Here is a 21861-nt window from a genome sequence, read left to right on the forward strand (position 1 = left end):
AAAATAGTGAGAGCCAGCTCTCTGCAGGATCTCCTCTCCTGCCTCAGAAGATGAGTAGGGTTTGGGGAGGTTTTGGCATCTCTTTCTGAGTCAGGGAGATGTCTGAGCTTGGGGAGGGATGGGCAGAGCTTGTGTGATCAATACCACTGTGAAACCTGTGCTCTGGCCTAAATACTCACTGAAGCACAGCAAAATACTTTTTCACTAGTCATCAATTGTATGCTCATTGTTGGGGGTTATGTTTGTTGAGTTTACATAATTTTGATTTATGTTGGAATAAATGGAAAAAGCAGAGGTACTTTATGAGATTAGAAAGGCTTTATCAATAGAAGATCCTTAGAATAAATAGGAAAATGGTAGGGTTTTGCAGTGGTAGTGTTTCAAGTTATATTTAGTATTTTTTTTTAAATTCAGGATCTTTACCCTGTGGATATAAGACTTGCAACATAGAAGTGGGGAAGGATTTTTCATGTTGGAAGAAACTAGAATTTTATTTTTTTTTACTAATCTAATAAATTTAGTTCATTGATATAAACTACAGAAGAACAACAAGCCCATTTTTCTTATTTTTTTTCTTCCAGAGGTGCATTAGGTGCCTTGGGATTGATTTGCAAACTCAGTAGATGCTCAAATGCTGATTGGAGTGGCTTGGCCTGCCATAGCTATCCTAAGAGACAAGTCCAGCAGGTTGAACTTTTGTTATATCTGCTTTGTTAGAAAATGTTTTCACTTTTAGGTCATCATAAATAAATATTTGAGTTCTTTAGGGGTAAAATGTACATGAAGAAGACACTGTCTTCTAAATCACTCATTGTTTATGTGGTAATTCTTGCACTTAGTTAGAAATACAGACGTGCTTTAAAAAGTTGAAATAGACCACAGGGCTTATGTCTGTCAAAGCTGAAGCTGGCTGTAGTGTTGTGCAGAAATTAAAATTCTTATTTTGAATATGCCTGTGTAGCTTCTATCTGCTTTGTTGTCAAAGGGTTGAGCTAAATTTGGACGAGACACTTGGCACGTGTCTTTCTTTCCATCCACACACAGAAGCTTGCAGAAGCACAGGGACTTGTTCTGTGTGCCATGGCAGCATTTCTGCTAAATAAAACACCTTCTTTCTCATTTCCTGCTCGGTGGCAAAGCCTGGAACTGCTCCTGGGTGCAGCCTGACTCTGGAGTAATGCTCAGTGCCTGCTGTGCCCCAGGTGGGGGCACAGTGTAAACTTTTGAATTCTCAGCTAACAAGGTAAAAGGATTGATTGCAGCTGCTCTTGCCGAACGCTGTTTCCAGCCTGCCACGAGAGGGTGCTCCAATGCCTTCAGTTATCCATTGCTAAAAGGTTTTTTCCACTAAGAAAAGTGGGATGTGTTATTTAACGTTACTGTGTTAAATAATGTGCAGTGTTTTAAGTAAGTGTTGGGTTATGAAAGCAGGCAGGATCCACACAGCAAAAGGCAGATGTGGCTGTACTGAGATGTAACAATACATGTTTATTTTGCTTTTGCCATTAGGAGCTGGGCTGCTTCCCTTTTAGTTTTTTGTTTCTGTTGGGCTTTATCCTAAGTTGACTTCATCTGCCAGCAAGGGAAGTTTCCCAACTTGTTTATGTGCGAGTATGCAGACAGCTTTCGTGCATGGAAGGACATTAAATCTGATACTTTTGCTAGGTAATCTGAGCACTCAAATTAAGAATCACTTCTCATTGCTTCTGTGCACTTCTCATCTGTAAAATTACAATTACGCTTGGTTTATGGAGCTATTTAGACTTGATTTTGGCACAAACAAACCCAGGAAAGCTGTCTGCAGGCTAAATTAAATGTTCAGTCATACACTCTTGTCTCATCCTGTAGGCTTTGGAGAATTGTGTTTGTTGTGGCTCTAGCCTGTATTTCAAAACATTTGTGGCGTGGTAATAGGTCCAAGGGAAGGGTAATGTTTGTGTTAATTGTTGGACTTGAAAAGGAATCTCAAAGCACTGCACTTGGCTCAGTGTTATCTCTCAAACATCCATAAAGAGATTGGAGCTACAGAAATTAAAAGAGAGAGAGAACTGTAGAGTAATGTGTTTGCCTGCCTAGCAGGAGAGCAATGAAAAGGGAATTGCAGCAAGCATTTGTGCACTTGGGCTGGTGGCTGGGAAACAGGATCTCTGCAAGGAGATCCCAAACCTGATGTTAAGGGTGTGTAATTACCAAAAAATAAGATCACCTGACACCACAGTGGTGTTAGCCAATGACTGCTGAGTTATTACACTAAATTGGCATGCATTTGTGTTTTTCTAAAAGTCACTTATCATTCCCTGTAATACAAGCCAGTGAAAGGCCATGTTGAAAGAAACACATTAATCAGTCCTAAACCAGACTCCTACAAAGGAGATATGAAAACCTCTTTAAAATGCAACCAAGGCAGACTTCCTGTCTTGCATACTGTCATGCAAAGGCATGACTTCTGGTATGCTGTAGATGCCCTTTTATTCTCCCACAAACTCTCTAACTTGTTACAAAGTTGAGATCTTGGGTGCATTTCAGGTCTTGGCATCTGGTTTGTTGCTTCCTCCCATCTCTTCTTCCTCTCACAGAAAAATACTCTTCATCACTTGGTTACCCCCTGAACTGCAGGGAGGTGGGCTTGTAATTTTTGAAACCTAATGAAAGCTATTAGGCAAACAACATCTGTTTACAGTTAGTAGAGAAGTAGGCTTTAGTACATAGAATTAACTGTTCTTATACACCAGAGTGAAGGCTGCAACTCCAAGGATTGCTTTTGTGCTTTTAGAAATTAGATAGTGGCGCTGTGTTGGGAACAAGTGTCATTCCATGGACAATACTGTGTGAAATGGGGGTGTTTGAGGTTTTAGGGCAAACAGAATTGAATGTCCAGGAGTTGATGCTGGTTACTAAGTAGAAAGAACAATTCCCTTTCCTCAGAACATTTAGCATTCTTACTCAGCTGGTGTCTTACTTGGAGCCATATCTATTCTGAAAATGAGACAGGTGATGCACAGTGTCTTTGTCTGTTCTCCTAGTTTGTTCCCAAATTCTTTACCTTTGCTGACAAAGGATGTCAGCTCTAGAACCTGGAATACAGACATGCAGGAGCTGAAGAAAATAGTTTCTCCCATCTCTCTCTCCCCCTCTCTCTATATATAAAGATACTAGCATAAGTAAAAATCCCTGCAGTTAGGAAAACTATTTTCCATAGTATTTAGCTATTTTAATTATTTTTTCTGCGCTGCCAGAGTAGTTAGTTTATAAAAGGAAGATTGTTTTGTCACACAGATGAGTGAGGCTTGAGCACACAAAATGGTTTATGCAGCACATCTCTAGCAGGACTGTGGATGCAATACCCTTTCCACAGGCCCATGCTCTTTTTTCCAAGTTTGATTGTAGAGTCTTTCTATTATGCTTTGCCCTATGGCAGGTTATTTTTTACCTTTTTTGATACTTGAACTCAAAGCTATTTATTTTAATCCTACTTCATTAGTGTGAGTAAGAGTAGGTGTTTTTGTTTAGACAACATCAGTAGTTGGGACAGTAGCTGTTTTCAGAGTATTTTAGGACTTTGAAAATGTTACTTATTAAGTTAGTGTGAAGGTTTTGCAATGAAAGCTCTGGGTATTGCACTTTAGGAAGGATCACTGATCAACACCAACTTTAGTCCTGCTCTGCCATAGCTTCCAGATATTTAGGAAATTACTTTTGCTTTGCTGTAGACCTTCTTCATAGCACAAATTTATCCTACTACTCTCTAGGGCTGTCAAAAGAATAAAATACCAAAACTGCAAGACACTTGATATATCAAGTGCTACAAAAATATCCTGTGTAGTATCAAGCCATAATATTAGCATGCCCTGACTGAGAATGTTGTGTAGGCTGTGAATTTAATGTGTCTGAGAATAGGCATTTACTGCTGGGTAGAGTATGGTTAGCAGCAGTGAAATGAGTCACCAACAAAGCAGGTACAGCCCCAGCAGAAGTCTGGGATTGAATACATCCTCTTGCTCTTCCATCCTTTAATGGCTAATAAAGCATTTCAGCATAAAATGTGGATCTTACTGTTTAGTTACCTGAGCGGGGGAGATGGTTTACCTACTAGAGGGTTTAGAAATAAATCCTACTGGAATTCATATCCTCAGTGGAAAAACATCATTGCCTCTTGTATCTAGAAAACAGTGGTCCAGATTTAGAGAAACGTCAGAGTTTGGGATGAAATACTCATGCTGCTGTTTCCTGACTGCCTCTTGACTAGAAGAAAAGCAGTGGGTGGCAGGTGAGCCCTCTCAGCTTTGTATGGTAGCCCTCATGCAACTTTAAATCTGAAATAAAATGTGCCTGCACACCTCATTCCGAGGAGGAATGCCTGGCCCTTGGAGCGTGCTTCCAGAGACAGCTGCACAGTTAGCACATGTGTCTGCACAATGATCCCCACCCCAAAGCTCCAGACAAAACCAGGAGATGAATCTCAACAGCTGCAGAAGGTTCAGTTTATGAATCTTAATTAGGGCTAGGAGTTGGTGGAGGTGTTTCTTTTCATAATTGTCTAGTGGTGGTTGTAAGGGCTACATATCCCAGTTCTGGTTGTTGGGGTAGTGCTTTATAGGGCAGGAGTTCTGAGCCTGTGTGAGTGCCACATCCCTCTAAAAATAAATAATTCTTATAAGGACCATAGTGTTTTCCTGTGCCCTACCAGAATACTCTTAGTTCTCCCTCTTTTCCCCTGCCCAAGTTACACATGTTTTTGCACAGGTTGATTTTCCCAGTTGTGTTTTTTCTTTGAGAGGAGGGTACCACCCTTGCAGCTCTTATGACATTGGCAAAGCTCCCACAAAAACTGGTTTGAGTCCTCCACACCCAGACCTGGTTATTTTTCCTCACCAGTTTAAAGGAAAAACCTGTATTTTATGTATTTGTCTTAGATTACAGGAGCCACCCTCATGCACTAAAGCCAAGACTGTCAGTTTCCCTGTTATTCTATTTTACCTGTCATTATGTAGGATGCCCTACCCTTGCTTTAGAAACAGAATCATTAGACTCCATATATTTTGAGTAACTTAGTTTCAGTCCTGCTTCTGCAGCACCTATCTCTTGAATATGAAATCTGTTATAAATAATCTGCCTGCAATATTCACAATACATAATTTCTAAAAGGTTGACCAGGAATTTTTAAAATAAGAGGAGTAGTTTTGGGGTTTATTTTGTTGTTTTGGTTTTTGTTTGGTTTTTGTTTGCTTTTTGTTTATTTGTTTTCATTTTTTTCCCAGTCATAGGGAGGAGTTACAAGTTGATCTAGGAAATACCTGATCTTGAAGTAGAGTTTTACAGAATATAGCCTACTTGTATCCTGGTCATCTGAATGGCAATGTGATAAGGCTGAATGGATGGAAACTTGTCAAAAGACACCAATATTTGTGCCTAAAGAGTCTAATTCTGCCAATGAATCTGTTAGTATAGTTTTGTAGTAATTAGGAATGAAATTCTTACACTGGTCGTCTTTCACTGCATTTTATTAGACCCAGTTCAGATGTGGAAGTTTTCCTGAGCAGCCCCATTTGACGTTGCTGGGAAGATGACACAACATCCCAGATTAGTCAGTCCTTCTGAAGGCTGATTCCACTTGCTGTATTTGCTCACAACTATTTGATGTTTGCCATTACTCAGTCTCTGGCGTCAGAACACAAGGTGTGACCCTGTATGTTTAAGTCACTGGTCTTTTTAGAGGAGAAAAAAAATTCAAAATCTTGCTCTATGCAGGTCCCTGCTGGATGTTCTCCAGGCTCTCATTTTTTGTATATCAGTCATTGATTTGGGTGCTGTTCAGAGGCTTTCCCTTTTTGGGGCACTATTCATGATGAAAGCATGACCTTAAGGGGTGTTGGTCCCACAGCCTCTGCTGATGCATTGTGCTGGAACTTCAGCATCCTTGCTGGAGGAACTTAGTGTGCTGGGTGCTTCCAGTTTTCAGCTCTTGGGTCAATTTTTCAGGGACTGATACAGGCTTTTAAAAAATTTAACATGGTTACGCATATGTGGTTTATTTTAGACTTAGAGACTTAGCTCTCAAAGCAATAACAAGTCCATATTTCTTTGCGTAACTGTTTTTTGACAATTTTGGCACTTGCTCAGCTCTATAACCTGTCCAGGTTACTTCTAAGCAGCAGCAGCTCTGTTATATTGACTTTTAAATGCTTAAAGTAGCTTGAAAATAATGAGAAGACAGTTTCTGGCAGTGATGTAGATTAACAGGAAACATGTCATTAATTCTAAAGACCCTTCAAATAACTTTGAAATATTAATTAGCTTCTGATTCTGTGAAGTCCTTGTAAGCTGAAAACCCATTTTAAACCTGAAGCACAGCAGAGCTCAGTCAGGAGTTAACAGGATCTGCCTCTGGATGCTTCATGGCTTGCCAAGGAGCAGCTCCTGGGCTGAGGCATGTCTTGAAGTTTGCCTCAAGGGTACCTTTTCCTAAGAAATTTGCAAGTTAAGTAACGAATCACAGCAGGTTGGCATTCCAAAAGAGAAATTCCCTGAAAGGCAGGTTTAGTGGCACCTCCAGAAGCTGGCAGTGACTGACTGTGCTGTAGTAAATAAGGGGTGTTCATAAGGTTGGGATAGAGAAGCCCTTGGCAGGAAACAGGATCTGCATGGGATGGTAAATATTCTGCTTTCTAACTACTGTACTGAGGAGAGCTATGATCATTTAAATATCTTCAAAATTCAGGATTGCCACAGGTAACTGCTGTTAATAGTAGAAATTAAACTGAAAGATCTCCCAAGCTGCCAAAAGCTTTGGAGTGGCTTTAATTTCCAGTACCTGGACAAAAGACAGGATCCCGTTGCTGTAAAAGGCTGAGTCAGAGTGAGTAAAAGTTCACCATGAGTTTTGGTTGCTTGAGTAGCTGGTTTGGAGTAGGTTTGTACTTTGAGAGGCTCAAGAGAGAATGTTTTGAGAGGAGCATATGGAGGACTGCCTGTTGTCTTGGGATTTCCAACTTCAAGACAGCACCTGGTGTACTGGTAGAGCCCAGTAGAGAGCCCTGATCCCAAAGGAAGCACTTTGTGTGGCTGGTTCCTGCAGGGATACAATACAGCCCTGTGTAATCCAAGCAGTCAGCTGTCTGACAGCCAATACAGGCCAGCAACAACTGGGAATGTTTTTCTGTGGAGTGGGAGGAAGAAGGAATGAGGTGGAACTTTGTCGAATTAGAAAAAAGAAAATATCTTAATTGAACAAGAGAAAGGGACCTTTCTTGGCCTTTCAAACCAGAAGATGTGAGGATGCTGCAAGTTGGCACAGCCACACTTTGGTCTCAATTTCAGTTCAAAACGGACATTTTATAAAACAACACTCCCAAATGAAGCAGTCTTAGGTAGTTCTCTGGAGCCAGCTGTATGGCACAAATAGCAAAAGTCTTGCCATGAAACCAAATGTAGCAGTGTCCTTTTGTCAGAGCCTTTTATTGGCTCTGTGGAAAAGCATCTTACTTACTCTGGCCAGTAAAATCCACCCAAAATGATGATGTGGATGGATGCAGTTTAGGAACTAACCAGTGCTTTCCAGAGCAAGAGGAAATGAACTGCTGAGTGAACCACAAAGTTACACCTCCCACTGGGAATTTCCAGCCCTTTCCCTCTTCCTTCCTCCCTCTGAATATACATAGTAAATACACTAAATTAAGCACTGGGGGAGGTGGCACCCAAAGGCAGGAGCTGTAGCAGAGGCTGAGTGGCCCCAGTTAAAAGTAGCTGACAATACCATGACCAATGCTGGGTGCATCCCAGTCATACCACCAGTCCTGGCAGCAGGGGAGATGTCTCAGACAGCTATGCTGGTATTGAGTGGGAGGAAAGCTCCTTAAATAACCATCAGTGGCTCCTATTCCCTCGTGTGTCAACACAAAATTGTTGTTTTATTCTCTGAACAGGAAAAATTAGTCAAGTAACTGTGTGGCAAGCAAGTGACAGAAATGAAATAATGTTTTTTGCTTTTTCTAGTTGTTGGATCTGTTCTAGCACACAGCAGATACTTTCCTTGTCATTTTGCATTTCTATTCAAAAATCTCCAAACAGTGGTTGAAAAACCAGAGCAGAAGATGAATAGATTTGGCTAAAATCAGGGGAGTAGGTTCTCTGGAACCTCATCACTGATTGCTTTATCTAGGTTTTGAGTTTGGAGTATCTGAATTTTGAAGGGGTAAGGCAGCATTGGTCCCTTTCACATCATTGTTAATCTTTGCATGTGGTTAAATTACAGTTCATAATCCATTTGTGAAAAGCCTTACTCTTAATATACCTTACACTGTCTGCCTCTTCTTATTCCAGGTGAATAGCAAATGTTGTTGTGGTGCCAAATCAATAAAATATTATTTCATTTAATTAGTATTGTTGCACAGCCCATTACAATCCTAGATAATTCCAAACAACTGTTTTCGTCTTCCATATTTCCCCAGCATGTTGGCAGTGGTACAGAAAAACAAACCATTAGTGTTCAGGTTAGCATTGTAAATTGGCAACAGATTCTCAGCTCTTTTGGGGATTTGTCTTTTGACAAATTGTTAGATAAATCTGAAATTGTAGCTACCTCCCTTAGGATGTTTGTTTGTCTGTAGACCAAATTCTGTCCTTGCTAGTCTGATCTTGCTAGCCATATTGAAGGTTAATCTAAGTATTTTCCATGCAATTTCAGCTTTTTGAAATGGCAATCATGAACCTAGGCAAAAGATGTGGCATAATGTGTCTGGGGAATTAAGTCACTCATTTCCACACTGTTGTAATTTGTTTGCTTTTCTTTACTGCTCTGAAAACAAATTAGTAGAAAAAACATAACCTGCAGGATGGTTTTCCTGTGTTAGCATCCAGGGACAGTCAAGTTTTCCTCCTCCTGGATTATTTCTCCCTAGAGCAAATGATGCTTTCTTTAACCAGTCTTCTAGTTTAGCAGTCTTCTCGTTTCCTTTGCAAGGAAATTTTTATATTTTTTTAAGTGCTCCTCGTGTTAGGATAGCAATATCTGCTGACTTAACCAGACCAAACACTACTAACCACTGCTTGTAGTATATTACTTGTCAGAAGACCTTATTATTTTAGTGAATGAAATGAAGAAATGCTCAAACAGGAATAAAGTCTTTTACTCAGCTTTCTAACTTTCCTTAAATTCAATGTTTGTTGTTTATTTTTTAATTTAAAGCAGCTAAGATACATGATGTGAGGAAGAAAGCAAATGGCAAGTGCTAAACTTGCTTGCAGGAGGTTGAAGAAGCAGAACAGGATTCGGTGTGATCATGTAGACGGTGGGACACAGAGGAAAAGGGTTCTGCCTTTGCATGAGGTATTAAGTTCTGAGCTTCCCCTATAACAACAAAAATCAATTTCTGAGCTGTAATAATGACAAACATTTAGAATCATAGTCTCTCTGTAGCCTGGAGGAGAGGTGGCTGAGGTAGAATGAGATAAAGGCTTATAAAAATCACAAGTAGCAGAGAAAGGACTGGTACAAGTACTCATCATTTGGGATTTACCTTGTAGAGACTGAGAATCATCAAATGAAATTAGGAGATGTCCTGAGCAGTCGGAGCCTGTTCTTTGTTCTACAAGGTGCTGTGAGCTCTTGGTACTGTGGCAGCAAGATTTTGTTTATGTGTGAGGTTAGTTTGAAATACTTCACACAGCAACTGGACAAAATAAAGCCTGTCAGGAAGTTTGACTGCAACAACAAAAGCTCTGGCTCAGAAACACCTCAAGTACAACATGTTGGAGGCTTAGAAAGTATTCTGGAATAATATGATTGCCCTTTTGCCAGGCAGGATGCTGGGCTGTAAGTGACCCTGGAGAATGGTTGTTGTGTGCCTGAAGAATCCCAGTTGTCAGCTGGCTGACTTGCTTTTGACATTTTTAAGTGTTCTGCTAAAAATGAGGAACAGGACTTGTTTTCCTATCATGCTTCCTTTAAACATTCTATAGTTTTGATGTTAACAGTACAGTGCTGTACTCCCTAAAAGATAATCCACAACTTTGCTGTAGATGTAAAGCATCTTTAGTAGCAGACAGATAGAATGTATCTCAACTGCATGAAATTCCATCAAGTTTAATATATTGGCTAGTCTTACCTCTCTTGAAGTAATTAAAAAAATTGTTTCCTCTTTTATTTGGTCTTAAACTACCTGACCCACTGAATAATATCCATTACAAACAAATTATATAAACATTTTTAAACCAGCTCCACTTAACTTATGCACAATTTTGTCTATTCACTTGCTGTTATCTTTCTTTGTAATAAAAATTATTTCATTCTACATCAGCAAGTCAAACCTTTTGTAGTTTTAAGTACTTTCAGGAGTACTGAACCTGCTTGGTCTTACAGTGGCTTCTTTTCCTTCAAAGCTGTATTAATTCTGCCATAACCCAGGAAGGATTTTCCAAAGACATGATTTCAGTGAGTATATTCTTGACTTACTACTGAATTCTGATGTATGAAGCTGAAACACTGCAGTTAGATTTGGAAAAGCAAACGTGGTGACACAGCCTGAAACTACAAAGCTGTGGCAGCGCTGGGCTTGGAATTCTCCCTCTGGAGAGGCTGGGCTTGGAATTCTCCCTCTGGAGAGGCTGGGGCTCGTGTTACCCTGGTCCCTGAGCAGCTGCTGGGCTGGTGCTGGTGAATGGAGCCCCTTGTCTGCTCGGTGGAGCCAATGACAAGTGTCTGGCTTTCACCAACGGGAAGCGGTTCCGCAGCCGGAGCTAAGTTTAGTGCCATGGATTTGTTCCTCTGACTCGACATCCCCGCTGCCCCCCCAGAGGAAATTGGCCCAGAGGGCTGAGAAGGAGCAGGACAACTCAACCTCCCTCAGCCAGGGCTCAGCTGGATGTCAGGGGCTTTCCACCGTAGGAGTTTTCCCTGGTTCTGAAGTTCACAACACGGCATGCAATTTTTTGGCAAGTATTCACGCTAAAGCTCGGCTTTTCTTGGAGGAAAGGAAGCGCTTGTTTGTTTTCTAAGACAAATATATTTCAAAGAAGGCAAGATCACAAGGGTATTTTAGTCAAATGAAGTAAATATTCTAAAAAGGAACCCCCTTCTTTGTTCAAGAGAAGAAAATGGCTGTGGACGATGATTTGAAAGCATATTGGTTGCTGACAAATGAGGTTGAGAGTTTTGTGATTTATTTTTAGCTGGAGAATTTTTTTTAAAACAGAAGTACTGTGTAGCCTTGGCAGTTGCTGCATATTCGGTGTGGGTGGATGGAACTGAGAAATTGCATCTGTGCTAACAAGCATTTTGGGATTCCATTAAAAAGTTAAACTCATGTACTGGAAACTGAAGCTGTACCAGCTCACCTGGGGAGCTCTGCCCTCTGAATATCCTCCACAAGGTAAGCAGTGCTGCCTGTCCAAGGCACTTGCAAAAATACTTGGGCCTCAAGATGTGACATCAACTCAAATTTCAGCTTTTAGACTGACATTTTCTTTTTCTCCTGAGATTACAAGTCAGTGAGTTCATCTCTACCCTCTCCTTCCAAGTTTTCCCTCTAACTAAAAAGGCTAAAAATAAATTTCAAAAAGGCAGTTGAGAAACAGTTTAATGTGGTCATTGAGCCAAATGCTGAGTCTAAGGAGAGTACCTAATACTGTAAGGTTTCTAATAAGATGTAATTATGTCACTGGGAAAGCAGCTTGGACATTTATATCATGTTAGCTCAAAGGTCTGATCAGTTAGTGCTCTAGAGCTGCAAAATAAACCTCTCTGCAGCTAGACTTTGTGAGTGTGGGTATTTCTGGTTTCTTCAGAGATCGGCTGAGCCTTTTCTGAAGGCTCAGAAAGCCTTTTTGCAGAAGAGCTTTCACTTCAAGTGTTTGTGTTACACTGTGAGTAAATAAGTACCCATTTGATTTGCTTAGAAGTAGATAATATCTGGCTTTGATGTGGCCAGTACTAGCAACTCCCCAGGAATTCTGTTGCAATGAAGTGTAATTCCCATTAAGCAACTTCTTTCCCAAGGTACTGATTTTAATAAGTGCAAAATGACTTGCTGTAAGCTGTCGTGTATTTGGCCATCCCACCTTTCCTGGAGCAGGACTGGGTGACCTAATCCTCCTCACCCTTCACACTGGAGAGGTTTACTGGAACTTGCCAGGACAGAGGAAGAATGTCAAACACACTTTTGATCTACAGTTTCCCAGTTACCTTAGAAATCTGTGTCCCTTCATAGCACTCCTTCCCCTAAAGCTGACACTGTGGGAGTAATTGCTGTCTGCTGTGGGCAGCATTCAGAGGAAGAGAGACTGGAGCTTCAGTACTCAATGGAAGGAGGTATGTGATACAGAGCATTTACACTTGCTGGTCTCTGCTTGTTTCTAAACTCTTGCCGTTGCAAAGCTGACTGGCTCTATAGGAGCTGAGCAAATCCTTGGGAATTAAGGGAACAAACACTTGGATACAGTAGTCAGGATTTTGCAACAGTGTTACATTTGTAGATTTTTGTTCTAAGAACCTCTTTGTATTTCATTTTAATGACATTAAAATCTCTCTTCAGAAAAAGAAAAGGTTTTTTCCTTATCTGCTGTGCTGTTGGGTTTTGGTTCCTCACCCAGAGGCCCATTTAAAGAAGTCAGGTTTGAACTGTGTCTGGTCTGGTGCTTCTGACCATTCCCAGTACCTGTGCCAAGATACATCTGTTGTACCTTCTAACAGCTGTTAGGCCCAACTCTCTTGTGCTCACATGGGTACCTCACCCTGAAGGGCTTTTTGAATGCTTCTAAACTCCTGCATCATTTTGGTGGGTGCACTTACAAGAATTGCTTTCCTGACAGAATTCTGTGAAAATCTTAGAGGTGATGAGAGCCAGACTATTTGGTTAATAGTATTGGTACTGAACATGATCAATACTTTATCTGCTTCAAAATTCTCTCTTAAAACAGCAGAGCTACCAAATGCTTCTGTAGCTGGTTCAGTTACAGCCTATACTTTGATCTATGAAGAAATTTATGCGTCTTGGTTTCAAGGAATGAAGACTTTCAAATAAAGGCTTGGGAGTTTAAGCTTGATTTATTTCATACTGGATTCCGCAACAAAAAGCTACTTCACCAGAAATTAGTTGAGGAAGAAATAGGAAAGCACTGCATTATGTTGATAATGGGAGAAATGTGTCAGTGGCATCTAAGCAAAGAAATGGGCTGAGGGACACCTTTGACTGCATTAATAACAAAGGGAGGGGATAACTGGTACCAGGGAAACAGAAGACAGGCAGTTTGTCTAAAGTCTTAACGCAGCTAACCCCTTGTAATGTTCAGGTACACAGACAATGTCTTGAATTCTTTATACATTGGTGGAGCTAAATCAATTGAGATTGATATTTCTCCCTCCTTTTACCAATTAGATTCAGTAACACCAATTCCCAAAACCTTGTTTTCCCTTGGATTTTTGTATTAAGCTAGCCAGGAAGCCCCTCTTCTAGGCAAAGACCCACCACTTAACCCCTGTTTCATATCAGCACTTCATTATGTTGCAAAATTAATCTGTTTGCAAGAGATGAAGCATATAGAGACCTCTTTCTCCATGTATTTCTCACCTGAAACCAAAGATCACTTTTATCTATGTCAGATATATTTTGATAATTGAGGTATGACAGTGCTGCCAACTTGAAATGTTTCCTTTTATATGATGTGAGCTGTTCATGATGCAATTTTGTCACTGACTCTGAAATCTCCTCCCTTTCTGTCTCTCCCAGCCTGGTACCATAAATAGAAACCTACTCCTTGCCCATCCCAAGTTCTTGGCTTGGAGCTGTATTTCTTGGCTTTCCTCAGTGAGTTGTTTACAATACTTAAACCTTGCCCCACTCTGTGGGAGGCCCAAGGACTAACTATGGGTCTGTGCTTGGCTCTAGCAAACCACATTATTAAGAGTCTGGTTGCTTGCAGGAGAGGAACACCTAGGAATGGCATTTAGTTAGTGCCTACATTTTACCAAGGCCATATGTGAGCTGTCTGACCCCTTCAAACTGGTGTTTTGCAGAGCCACAAAGATGTCTGCAGAAAGACTAGGTGGTCCATTTAGGTAAAGGCTGCAGTCTGTTACAGGGTAAAGGAAGTTCATAGGTCTGCTTCAATACTACCACATTATTAGACAGCAGAAACTTGGCCTGTGCAGCACTGGTTGCTTTTCAGTATGTAAGCTTGTCTTCAGTATTTTTGGTTAGCAGGAAGCACAGAGACTTGGCTTCAGAAACAAAGCTGCTGTAGAACTTGATACTGTTCCAATCATGTCAGCAAAATAGGAAACCCACTTGCTGCTGTGTTATCTGTTTTGTTTCCTTGTATTCATTAAGGCAGAAATCCTCCCACTAAGCAGCCAGTTAAAGATCTGAAGGTCCAGTGGTGTAATGTGATGTATGTTTTGAAGGTGCAGTGAAAAATAGCAATTATACTAGCACTCATTAGATATCTGATGGTCTGCTTTTCGTGAGTTGATGGCCAGTGCCTGTTCTTTGATAGTCTTGAAAGCAAGCAAATAAAATGAGTCTATCTGTAAAACAGCATCATAGGTAATTTATTGGTGTTTAGTTCAAGGACTCAAGAGTGAAAATAAAATGAGATATGTGGCATATGCAGGGGTCTTGGTGGCTTTGTGTTTGAGTTGTCCCTACGTGAAAAAATACACACAAGTCTACACCCTGTGGGTTTTGTTGTATAATATATCAGATTAAGACTGTATGCAATAACCAGTATTTACCTTATAAAACTCCTTGTCTCTCTCCTTCCATTGACAAACCAGTCACTTTGGCCTATGGCAAACAACACCAAATCAATTTCAGGGCTGTATTTTCGTTAACACATTCTTTTCTTTGATTAAGAGACATTGCAATTCAGTGTATAGCAAGTTTTTTAGAAGCTCCCTGAACTATGCATTACAAAGTAGCATAGTCAGCAAGATTTCCTTTAATTCAACTTTTCCCTACTGCTGGAAGAACTAGGAAAATGCTTCTAAATGGATGACTTAAGTTGTACAGGAAGGGTAGCTACTCTCAGGAAACAGCTTTGAAGGGCACCACAGGGAATAGGGTAAAGAGCTGGGAAGAACTGCTGTGCCTGAAAGGTGGATTCTTCCACTGAGGAAGTTGAATATACCAGAATTAAGATTTTATGTCATGCACTTACTGTGAAGAGCACAGGAACAGGATGCAGATGTGGTGGATGCAGGTGTCAAAGTGATGGCCTGTTGTGTAAAATGTCTATCTAGGAAAATCAGTTTTAAGAGAGAGAATGCCCATCTAGAAGGCAGAAGAATGCTTGATTTTATTCTGGCTGGGTGCATTTGACAGGATCTTATGAACTGCTGTGTACTCTGTGTCCTTTCTACTGGAGAGCACCTTCAGGAGGGTGCCTGGAAAGAGTGTGGGCACAAAATTACTCTGCTGCAGGAGACTTAGAGCCAAAATGTTTCTCACCAATAATGTCAGTGCAATGATTCCCATTGGGAGCTCTTAACACACCAGCCAGCCATTAGGCTTTGGCTACAGACTTCTGACAGAAGCTAAAATTGATGGGGTAAGTAGGGATATGTGCAAAATACATTATTAATCCAACTTAACTTCCTGCTAATCCTTCTTTGTTCAAAATATCAATTACTCATCCCTTGTACTTTAACTAAGAAGTAAATGTGTTATTTTAGCTAAGGTTAGTAACTGTCACAGCAGAGACTAATCTAGCCACAAATCCATACATAGCTTACCCTTTCCTGGTCTCATTTTAGGTAAGGGTGGTCGTCACAAAGCTCATCCATGTTTTTCTGAAGCTGTGCTGGCTTTCTCCACAAATTCTGATTATTCTTTGTGTATTAACAGACATGCTAAGCTTAGTACAAATGCCAGTGTAATTCAGAGTACTTGGAGCAAATGCAAGCTGAGAGAACAGTAAACTGCAAGAAGCAAAACAAAGAGGAACATAGAGAAAGCCTAGGAGCTCTAAGTAAAGGTGTCTCCACCTCTGACCCCTGGGTAGCATGCTGCAGGATTCACTGAGCTTGGTTTTGGAAGAGGAAGAAAAGAGGTCACCCCCTTGTCAGAACTTTAGGAACAACAGTATTCAGGTGTCCTAAGTTAATTCTTTGCCTAGTGAGTTTTCCACAAATAATCAGGTGTTGGTTGCAGGGGAGATGACTCTTGTCAGAAGCAATGTGAGAAAGGCAACTCCTCATCATCACAGTGTCTCCACAGTTCTATATACTCTTTCTACATTCACAGCCTTACAAAACACAGACATTTAGAATAAGCCTGCTTGCTTACCTTTAGTCTGGTTTGAATAATCATCACACGGTGCAGCTGCCCCTCTCACAGAATGGTGAAGGTCACAGATGATGGAAGTGCTGTTTTCTTGCCTCACTGGACTGCAGCAAGTCCTCTTCCCCTACAAAAGCCTGAACCACAGACTTCCCTTTCCCTGCTCCCTCTTATACCCCTCTGCAGGCCCACTACCCTCTGGTGTGAGACTGCCATGGGAGTGCTGGTTTGTTAACCCTTCCATGGCCATCTGGCAGGAGGAACCTGTCCTGCCACAAGGCATCTCTACTAGAAAACCAGGGCTTTTAAAGAATTCATCAACAAATCTGGGGGTTTCGAGAAGTAAATTTGTTGGGGCCCTTGTGGAAACTGTCCCAAGTGTTATTAAGTCAGCAAATGTACAGCTCGGACTGGCTGCACTGTCCTGGCCTTGCTTTCTGTGTCCGAGTTCCTGACACATCCAAGAGCATTCATGTACTCAGTGTTTTTACCTCTCCAAGATGTGGATTTTCACCAATATCCTTTCCTGTTGATTCCCATAAGTAGTGCTCCAGCAGTGGTATGTGGAGTGGAAAAGTGAATCAATCTGGGCGGTCCCCTTAATGGGTGATCTGTTTTGTAATTTGTGCAAAGGAATTTCTCCAAGGAAACTGTTTGCTTTCTTCCCAAACACTTTGTTACCTAACTCATAGTGGAACAAAACTCTTGTCTCTCCAGCTCATCTCAAAGTTGTTTCAACTTGCAGTGCAGTCCCCACATCCTCTGTGTGTTCAGCAGTCCCTGGAAAGCTCCACCCTCCCATCCAGTTAATAACCAGTTAGCCCAGGGCCTGATTTTCCCAGTCTCTGCTCTGCCAGCCCGGCAGCGCTTCCTTTCCCCTTGGCCCCAGCCTTGTGAGCAGCGACTGCTGTGTGTGCAGCCCCTGTGCTCAGCCCAGGACTGCCAAGCTGCCTCTTTGCTCTCTGGGAAGCACAGCATGAGTGTGGGGACAGTCCTCTTCCAGTCCAGCAGCTATGGCAAGGAGGGCACACTGCTCTGCTGCCTCGGCGAGGGTGGCTCTGAGCCCAGCATGAGCTTCACAGGTAGGATGCTTGGGGGTGTAATCCTGTCCTGTCCCTTTCCTGTGTTTTTCCAAGTGCTTCAAGGAGGATGAGCTCCTTTCAAGTCTGTCTTTGTCTTGTAGTACAAGGCCAGCCACAGGCAGGTGTAAGACTGCTAGCTTTTATTGGGATTTTAGGATTGGTGAAATGCTTATTTTCTACGAGGAGTTACACAGTATTTCAGAAATAGAGACCACTTCAGTACTTAATGTAACTCTGAAATTTAAAATCTAGCATGTTCTACCTCCTTCTCTGAGACCAAATTAATTGGTAATTGGAGTGTTTGCAGCAAGGATGGGGGACAAAACACCCCTTACATGGTGGGTGGATAGGAAAGCTTTCATATCCGGAGAGAAGCAAAATTGTATTGTGGGAATAAAGAAAAGGAAGGAGATGGATGAAGCATAACCTTGTTGTGTGACTGTGTATTACTTGTTCTCTAAGTGATGATGTAAGTTTTCCATTGCATAGGAAATTAAAGTGATAATATAAGATTTATGGTTAGCCTTGAAAAGGAGCTGATATAAAATGGAATTTCCCAGCTCATTTCCTGACTTTTGGTGTGGACTGAGCTCACAAATTGTTCAGCTGGAGGGGCACCATTGGTGACATGCTTTGATTACCTCTGTGATGATCCTATTTCACTTCTGTGATGGGTGGTGTAGGTCCCACACCATATGGAATAGCGTGGGCTGTCATGGAACCTGCAAGAAATACTTCTGTATCCTGGTAAAATCCCCTTTAGATGTTGGGTAACCTTTACAGTTATTTAAGCATTCAAGTCACTTCAACATGAAAGTAAAGGAAGTTAGTGAGACGTGAACTCTTAAAAGCATTTGATTTTTAGGTAAGCACTGTAACTAAGTGATTGAAGCTTCTCATCAAACATTAACTTCTGCTGGCTTTTTTGTACATCAAGTGGGTGATGAGAACCTGTGCCAGCCTCCCAGGCATTCCCAAGAAAGTGGTAGGAGTCCCACATCTGCTTTGATTCCCCAGTGCCAGTCCAGCACAGCCCCACACATTTCCATGTGGGCAGAACTGTTGGTGCTGAACAGAACTCGGCATTTCTGCTGACTTCACCTTGCCTGCAGCAGCTCTGGAGCTGGGCTGGCCCTGGGCTGCTTCAGGCTATCCATGGCTGCATGGAGAAATACTCAGCTTTGTGCTGTCTGTGGAGCAGAGCGTGGCTGCTCAGTGTGTGAGCTTTTCTGGCTGGAGAAAGAAACTTAAAGGATGCTTTGACTTAGAGTAAATGTTACCTGTTTGTTTAAAGCCTTTCACTGGTTGACAGATACACAATTGAAAGTAAGAAGGTAATTAATTTTGGAGCTGAAAAGTTAGGTACTTTTTGGAAACTGCCTACTTTTGTGTTTGCTCTCTAGCAGAGATGTGTTAGGGTTCTCATACAGCACATTTGACTTTGTTTAAAGCATTGAAACACTCATAACACAAATCACTGTAGGAGCATAAAGAATGTATTATGTAATTAAATATATTTTTTTACTCCATAAAGAGAGCTGGATTTAGGAACTGTTGTTCTTTCATGGATCTTAGTATGAACACATCCAGCCCCAAGAAAATACAGTAGGATGTTGGTAGCTATTCTGTAATGTAGGTGGCTGAGCATTGGGATTTCTTATTTTCCGTGATAGCTTCCAGTCTGATATCTTGTAAAACTAATTGCAGTTGAGAGTTAGGAATAAGAAATATATGTAAATATTGCATCTGCAGGCAGTGCAATCAAGGAACTGACATTTTAGTGCCTTAGTCTATAGTCTCTTCTTTTTTATGCTAGGAGAACCTTGACATAAGGCTACTTTTAGGTTATTAAGTAATTGCAAGATGAACAGGTTATGCAAGCATTAGAATTCTGAATAATTACCAGAAATGCAGTCAAAAGCCACTTAGCTACGTTTAAAATGGAAACAGAACAAACCTCAACCACTTACTTTCTCATATACCTAGAATACAGTTTAAAAATTACATTATGGGCTGGAAACCTCCCTTGGTCCTCATTTTCCAGGCTTGAGCTCTGTCCTGTGACACAGATTTGGCATATTACTGTGCCTGTTACATGGCACAGGCTTTGTGTATTGTATCTCACTGGATTCCCAGTTTTCCTGTCCTGTGCTGCATTTGAGCTCTTTTTTCCTTTTTTAAGTGCCTTATAGACTAGCTCTTGCTCATGAGTGTAAATCTCAGGGGCTTGTGGAGAAGGGGGTGGGTGTAGCCACACACAAGTTCTTTGGCAGTGTCTGCTTAAAAACATCCCGAGCCTGACTTCTCAGCCCATCAGAAATGGGCCAAACCAATGACTAAAGCAAAGAAAGTCTCAGATTTTTTTAGAAGGAACTGTTTATGTTTAGTACATTTAATGAAATCTCTTTGCAGTATATATTTCTCTAAGTTCAACTAGAGAATTCAGAAATAGATATTGGGACAGGGGCTTAGATCTGTGCTGACAGAGAAAAAGTATATAACTTTAATAAGTATATAACCTTACACCTCTATGTATTTTTGTTCCCTTGAGCAGCCCCCATGTATGCAACCACACTGCCACTCTTTTTCTTGTCTTAATATTGAAATTTACTCTACTACATGTTCCTGGAAAACCTCTCCATGAGTTAGAAAGCCAGTGATGGTCTTGACATAGCACTAGCATGAAGTGTTCAGAGTTTTGTTGTCCATTGAAACAGCAAAACAGAAGTGCTGCTGCTAAATACCCAGCATCACCTGTACTGCCTTCTGTCCCTGCTCCTGTCAGTCTTCCACCTTTCCAGAGTCTTGAAATGTATTACAGACCTCTGCCATTCGTGTTAATACTGAACCTGTTACTATCCCAACTTATACATGTCATTTGTGTCATAATTCAGTCTTTATTTGTCATGTTGGTTTCAGGTCCAGGCTGTGTCCACCACGGAAACAATAAGGACAAAACATAACATTTTGTGATTGAAAGATTTCCTCCACTACTTAGTGTAATTTTAAAAAGTGCTTTTAATTGTGCACCTATTTTTAATCCATGAAGGCTTCAATAGTTTTGAATAGAGATGCAGATAAATAAAAGTATATATAATATAACAAATATTAAATATAAATTTAATATACATAGCTTGCTACTTGGCTTATAGCAGCTAAATCATCTTCTCCAGAAGTTGGACTCGATGATCCTTGTGGGTCCCTTCCACCTCAGGACATTCCCTGCTTTCATGATTAGAGGTGTACACAAAGTGATTGCCTGTCCTGTCCTTTCCTCAGAGGCCCTGCACCGCCCCTACGGCTGCGACGTCGAGCCCCAGGCACTGAACGAAGCCATCAGATGGAGCTCCAAGGAGAACCTGCTTGGAGCCACTGAGAGCGATCCCAATCTCTTTGTTGCACTTTACGATTTTGTAGCGAGTGGTGACAACACACTCAGCATCACCAAAGGTAAGACTGGGAGTGCAGAGCAGCTGTGGGCTTGAAACTTAGCAACAGGAATCAGGAAATGGAATCCCTGCCTGGATAGGAATGGGAATCGTGCACTTAGAGAAGGTGATTCCCTACAGCAATGGTGGGAAGCAGACAGCCTGTCCCTCGTGGTGCTGGAGGGACACCTGCTGGGCAGTTCTGCTGGGACAGGCACAGTCCAGCCCACTCCTGTGCCAGGCTCCCCACGTCACTGGCCCTACAGTGGGATACCTGCTGTGGGAAGGGCAGAGGGAAATGGGTACATCACAGATGATAACAGAACTCTGCAATTTCAACTGGGGCAGAATCAAGACTCAAGCTTGCACAGACACTTTTTGATTCTGGTCAGTACATGGTCAGTTAAATCATATGTCATTTAAAGCTTCAAGAAAAAATACCTCATTCCTCCAAGAAAATAAAGTCTTACTAGTCTAAGAAGCTGGAGTACAAGAAGCTTTTTGAGTTCATCTCAGTGAACAGTATCTCAGGTATTCTATCTGAGCCTTTGCTTCATGAATACTTTATATGTAGCAGTTAAATTATAAGATGATTTCTTGTGTTAAACTACAAACCCAGGCTCAACCGATGCCGAGTTTCTCCCTCAGGAAGACACAACAGCTTGCACTGTGCTTATTTTGTGTTTTTCATTCTGATCACAGGTGAGAAGTTGCGAGTCCTGGGTTACAACCAGAATGGTGAATGGAGTGAGGTACGTTCGAAGAATGGGCAGGGCTGGGTACCAAGCAACTACATCACTCCAGTGAACAGCCTGGAGAAGCACTCGTGGTACCACGGGCCGGTGTCCCGCAGTGCAGCAGAGTATCTGCTCAGCAGCCTCATCAATGGCAGCTTCCTGGTGCGGGAGAGCGAGAGCAGCCCAGGGCAGCTGTCCATCTCGCTCAGGTACGAAGGACGTGTTTACCACTACAGGATCAACACCACCTCGGATGGCAAGGTATGCACCTCTGGACAATGCTGTGGGGAGAGGAGGTGAAGATATCACCTTGCAGAATCCCAAGTTGCAGATCCAGTATTAA

The 21861-nt window shown here is 41.6% G+C and overlaps 1 protein-coding gene across 4 annotated transcripts in view; it reads left to right on the forward strand.

The window, feature by feature from the left end:
- Positions 1-21861, forward strand: part of ABL2 (ABL proto-oncogene 2, non-receptor tyrosine kinase) — a 44438-nt gene that overhangs the window by 8754 nt on the left and 13823 nt on the right. The window contains exons 1-3 of one of the 4 annotated variants that reach the window (XM_021546009.3): positions 10057-11366; positions 20633-20803; positions 21484-21779. In XM_021546009.3, the coding sequence (XP_021401684.1) occupies positions 11300-11366; positions 20633-20803; positions 21484-21779 (534 nt within the window). In that variant the 5' untranslated portion in view covers positions 10057-11299. Of the gene's footprint in view, positions 1-10056; positions 11367-17247; positions 17354-20632; positions 20804-21483; positions 21780-21861 lie in introns of those variants that run through there. The other 3 variants (XM_021546011.3, XM_021546010.3, XM_021546008.3) reach the window with 3 other exon arrangements.

Source organism: Lonchura striata, chromosome 9, assembly GCF_046129695.1.
Source record: "Lonchura striata isolate bLonStr1 chromosome 9, bLonStr1.mat, whole genome shotgun sequence".
Lineage (NCBI taxonomy): Eukaryota > Metazoa > Chordata > Aves > Passeriformes > Estrildidae > Lonchura > Lonchura striata.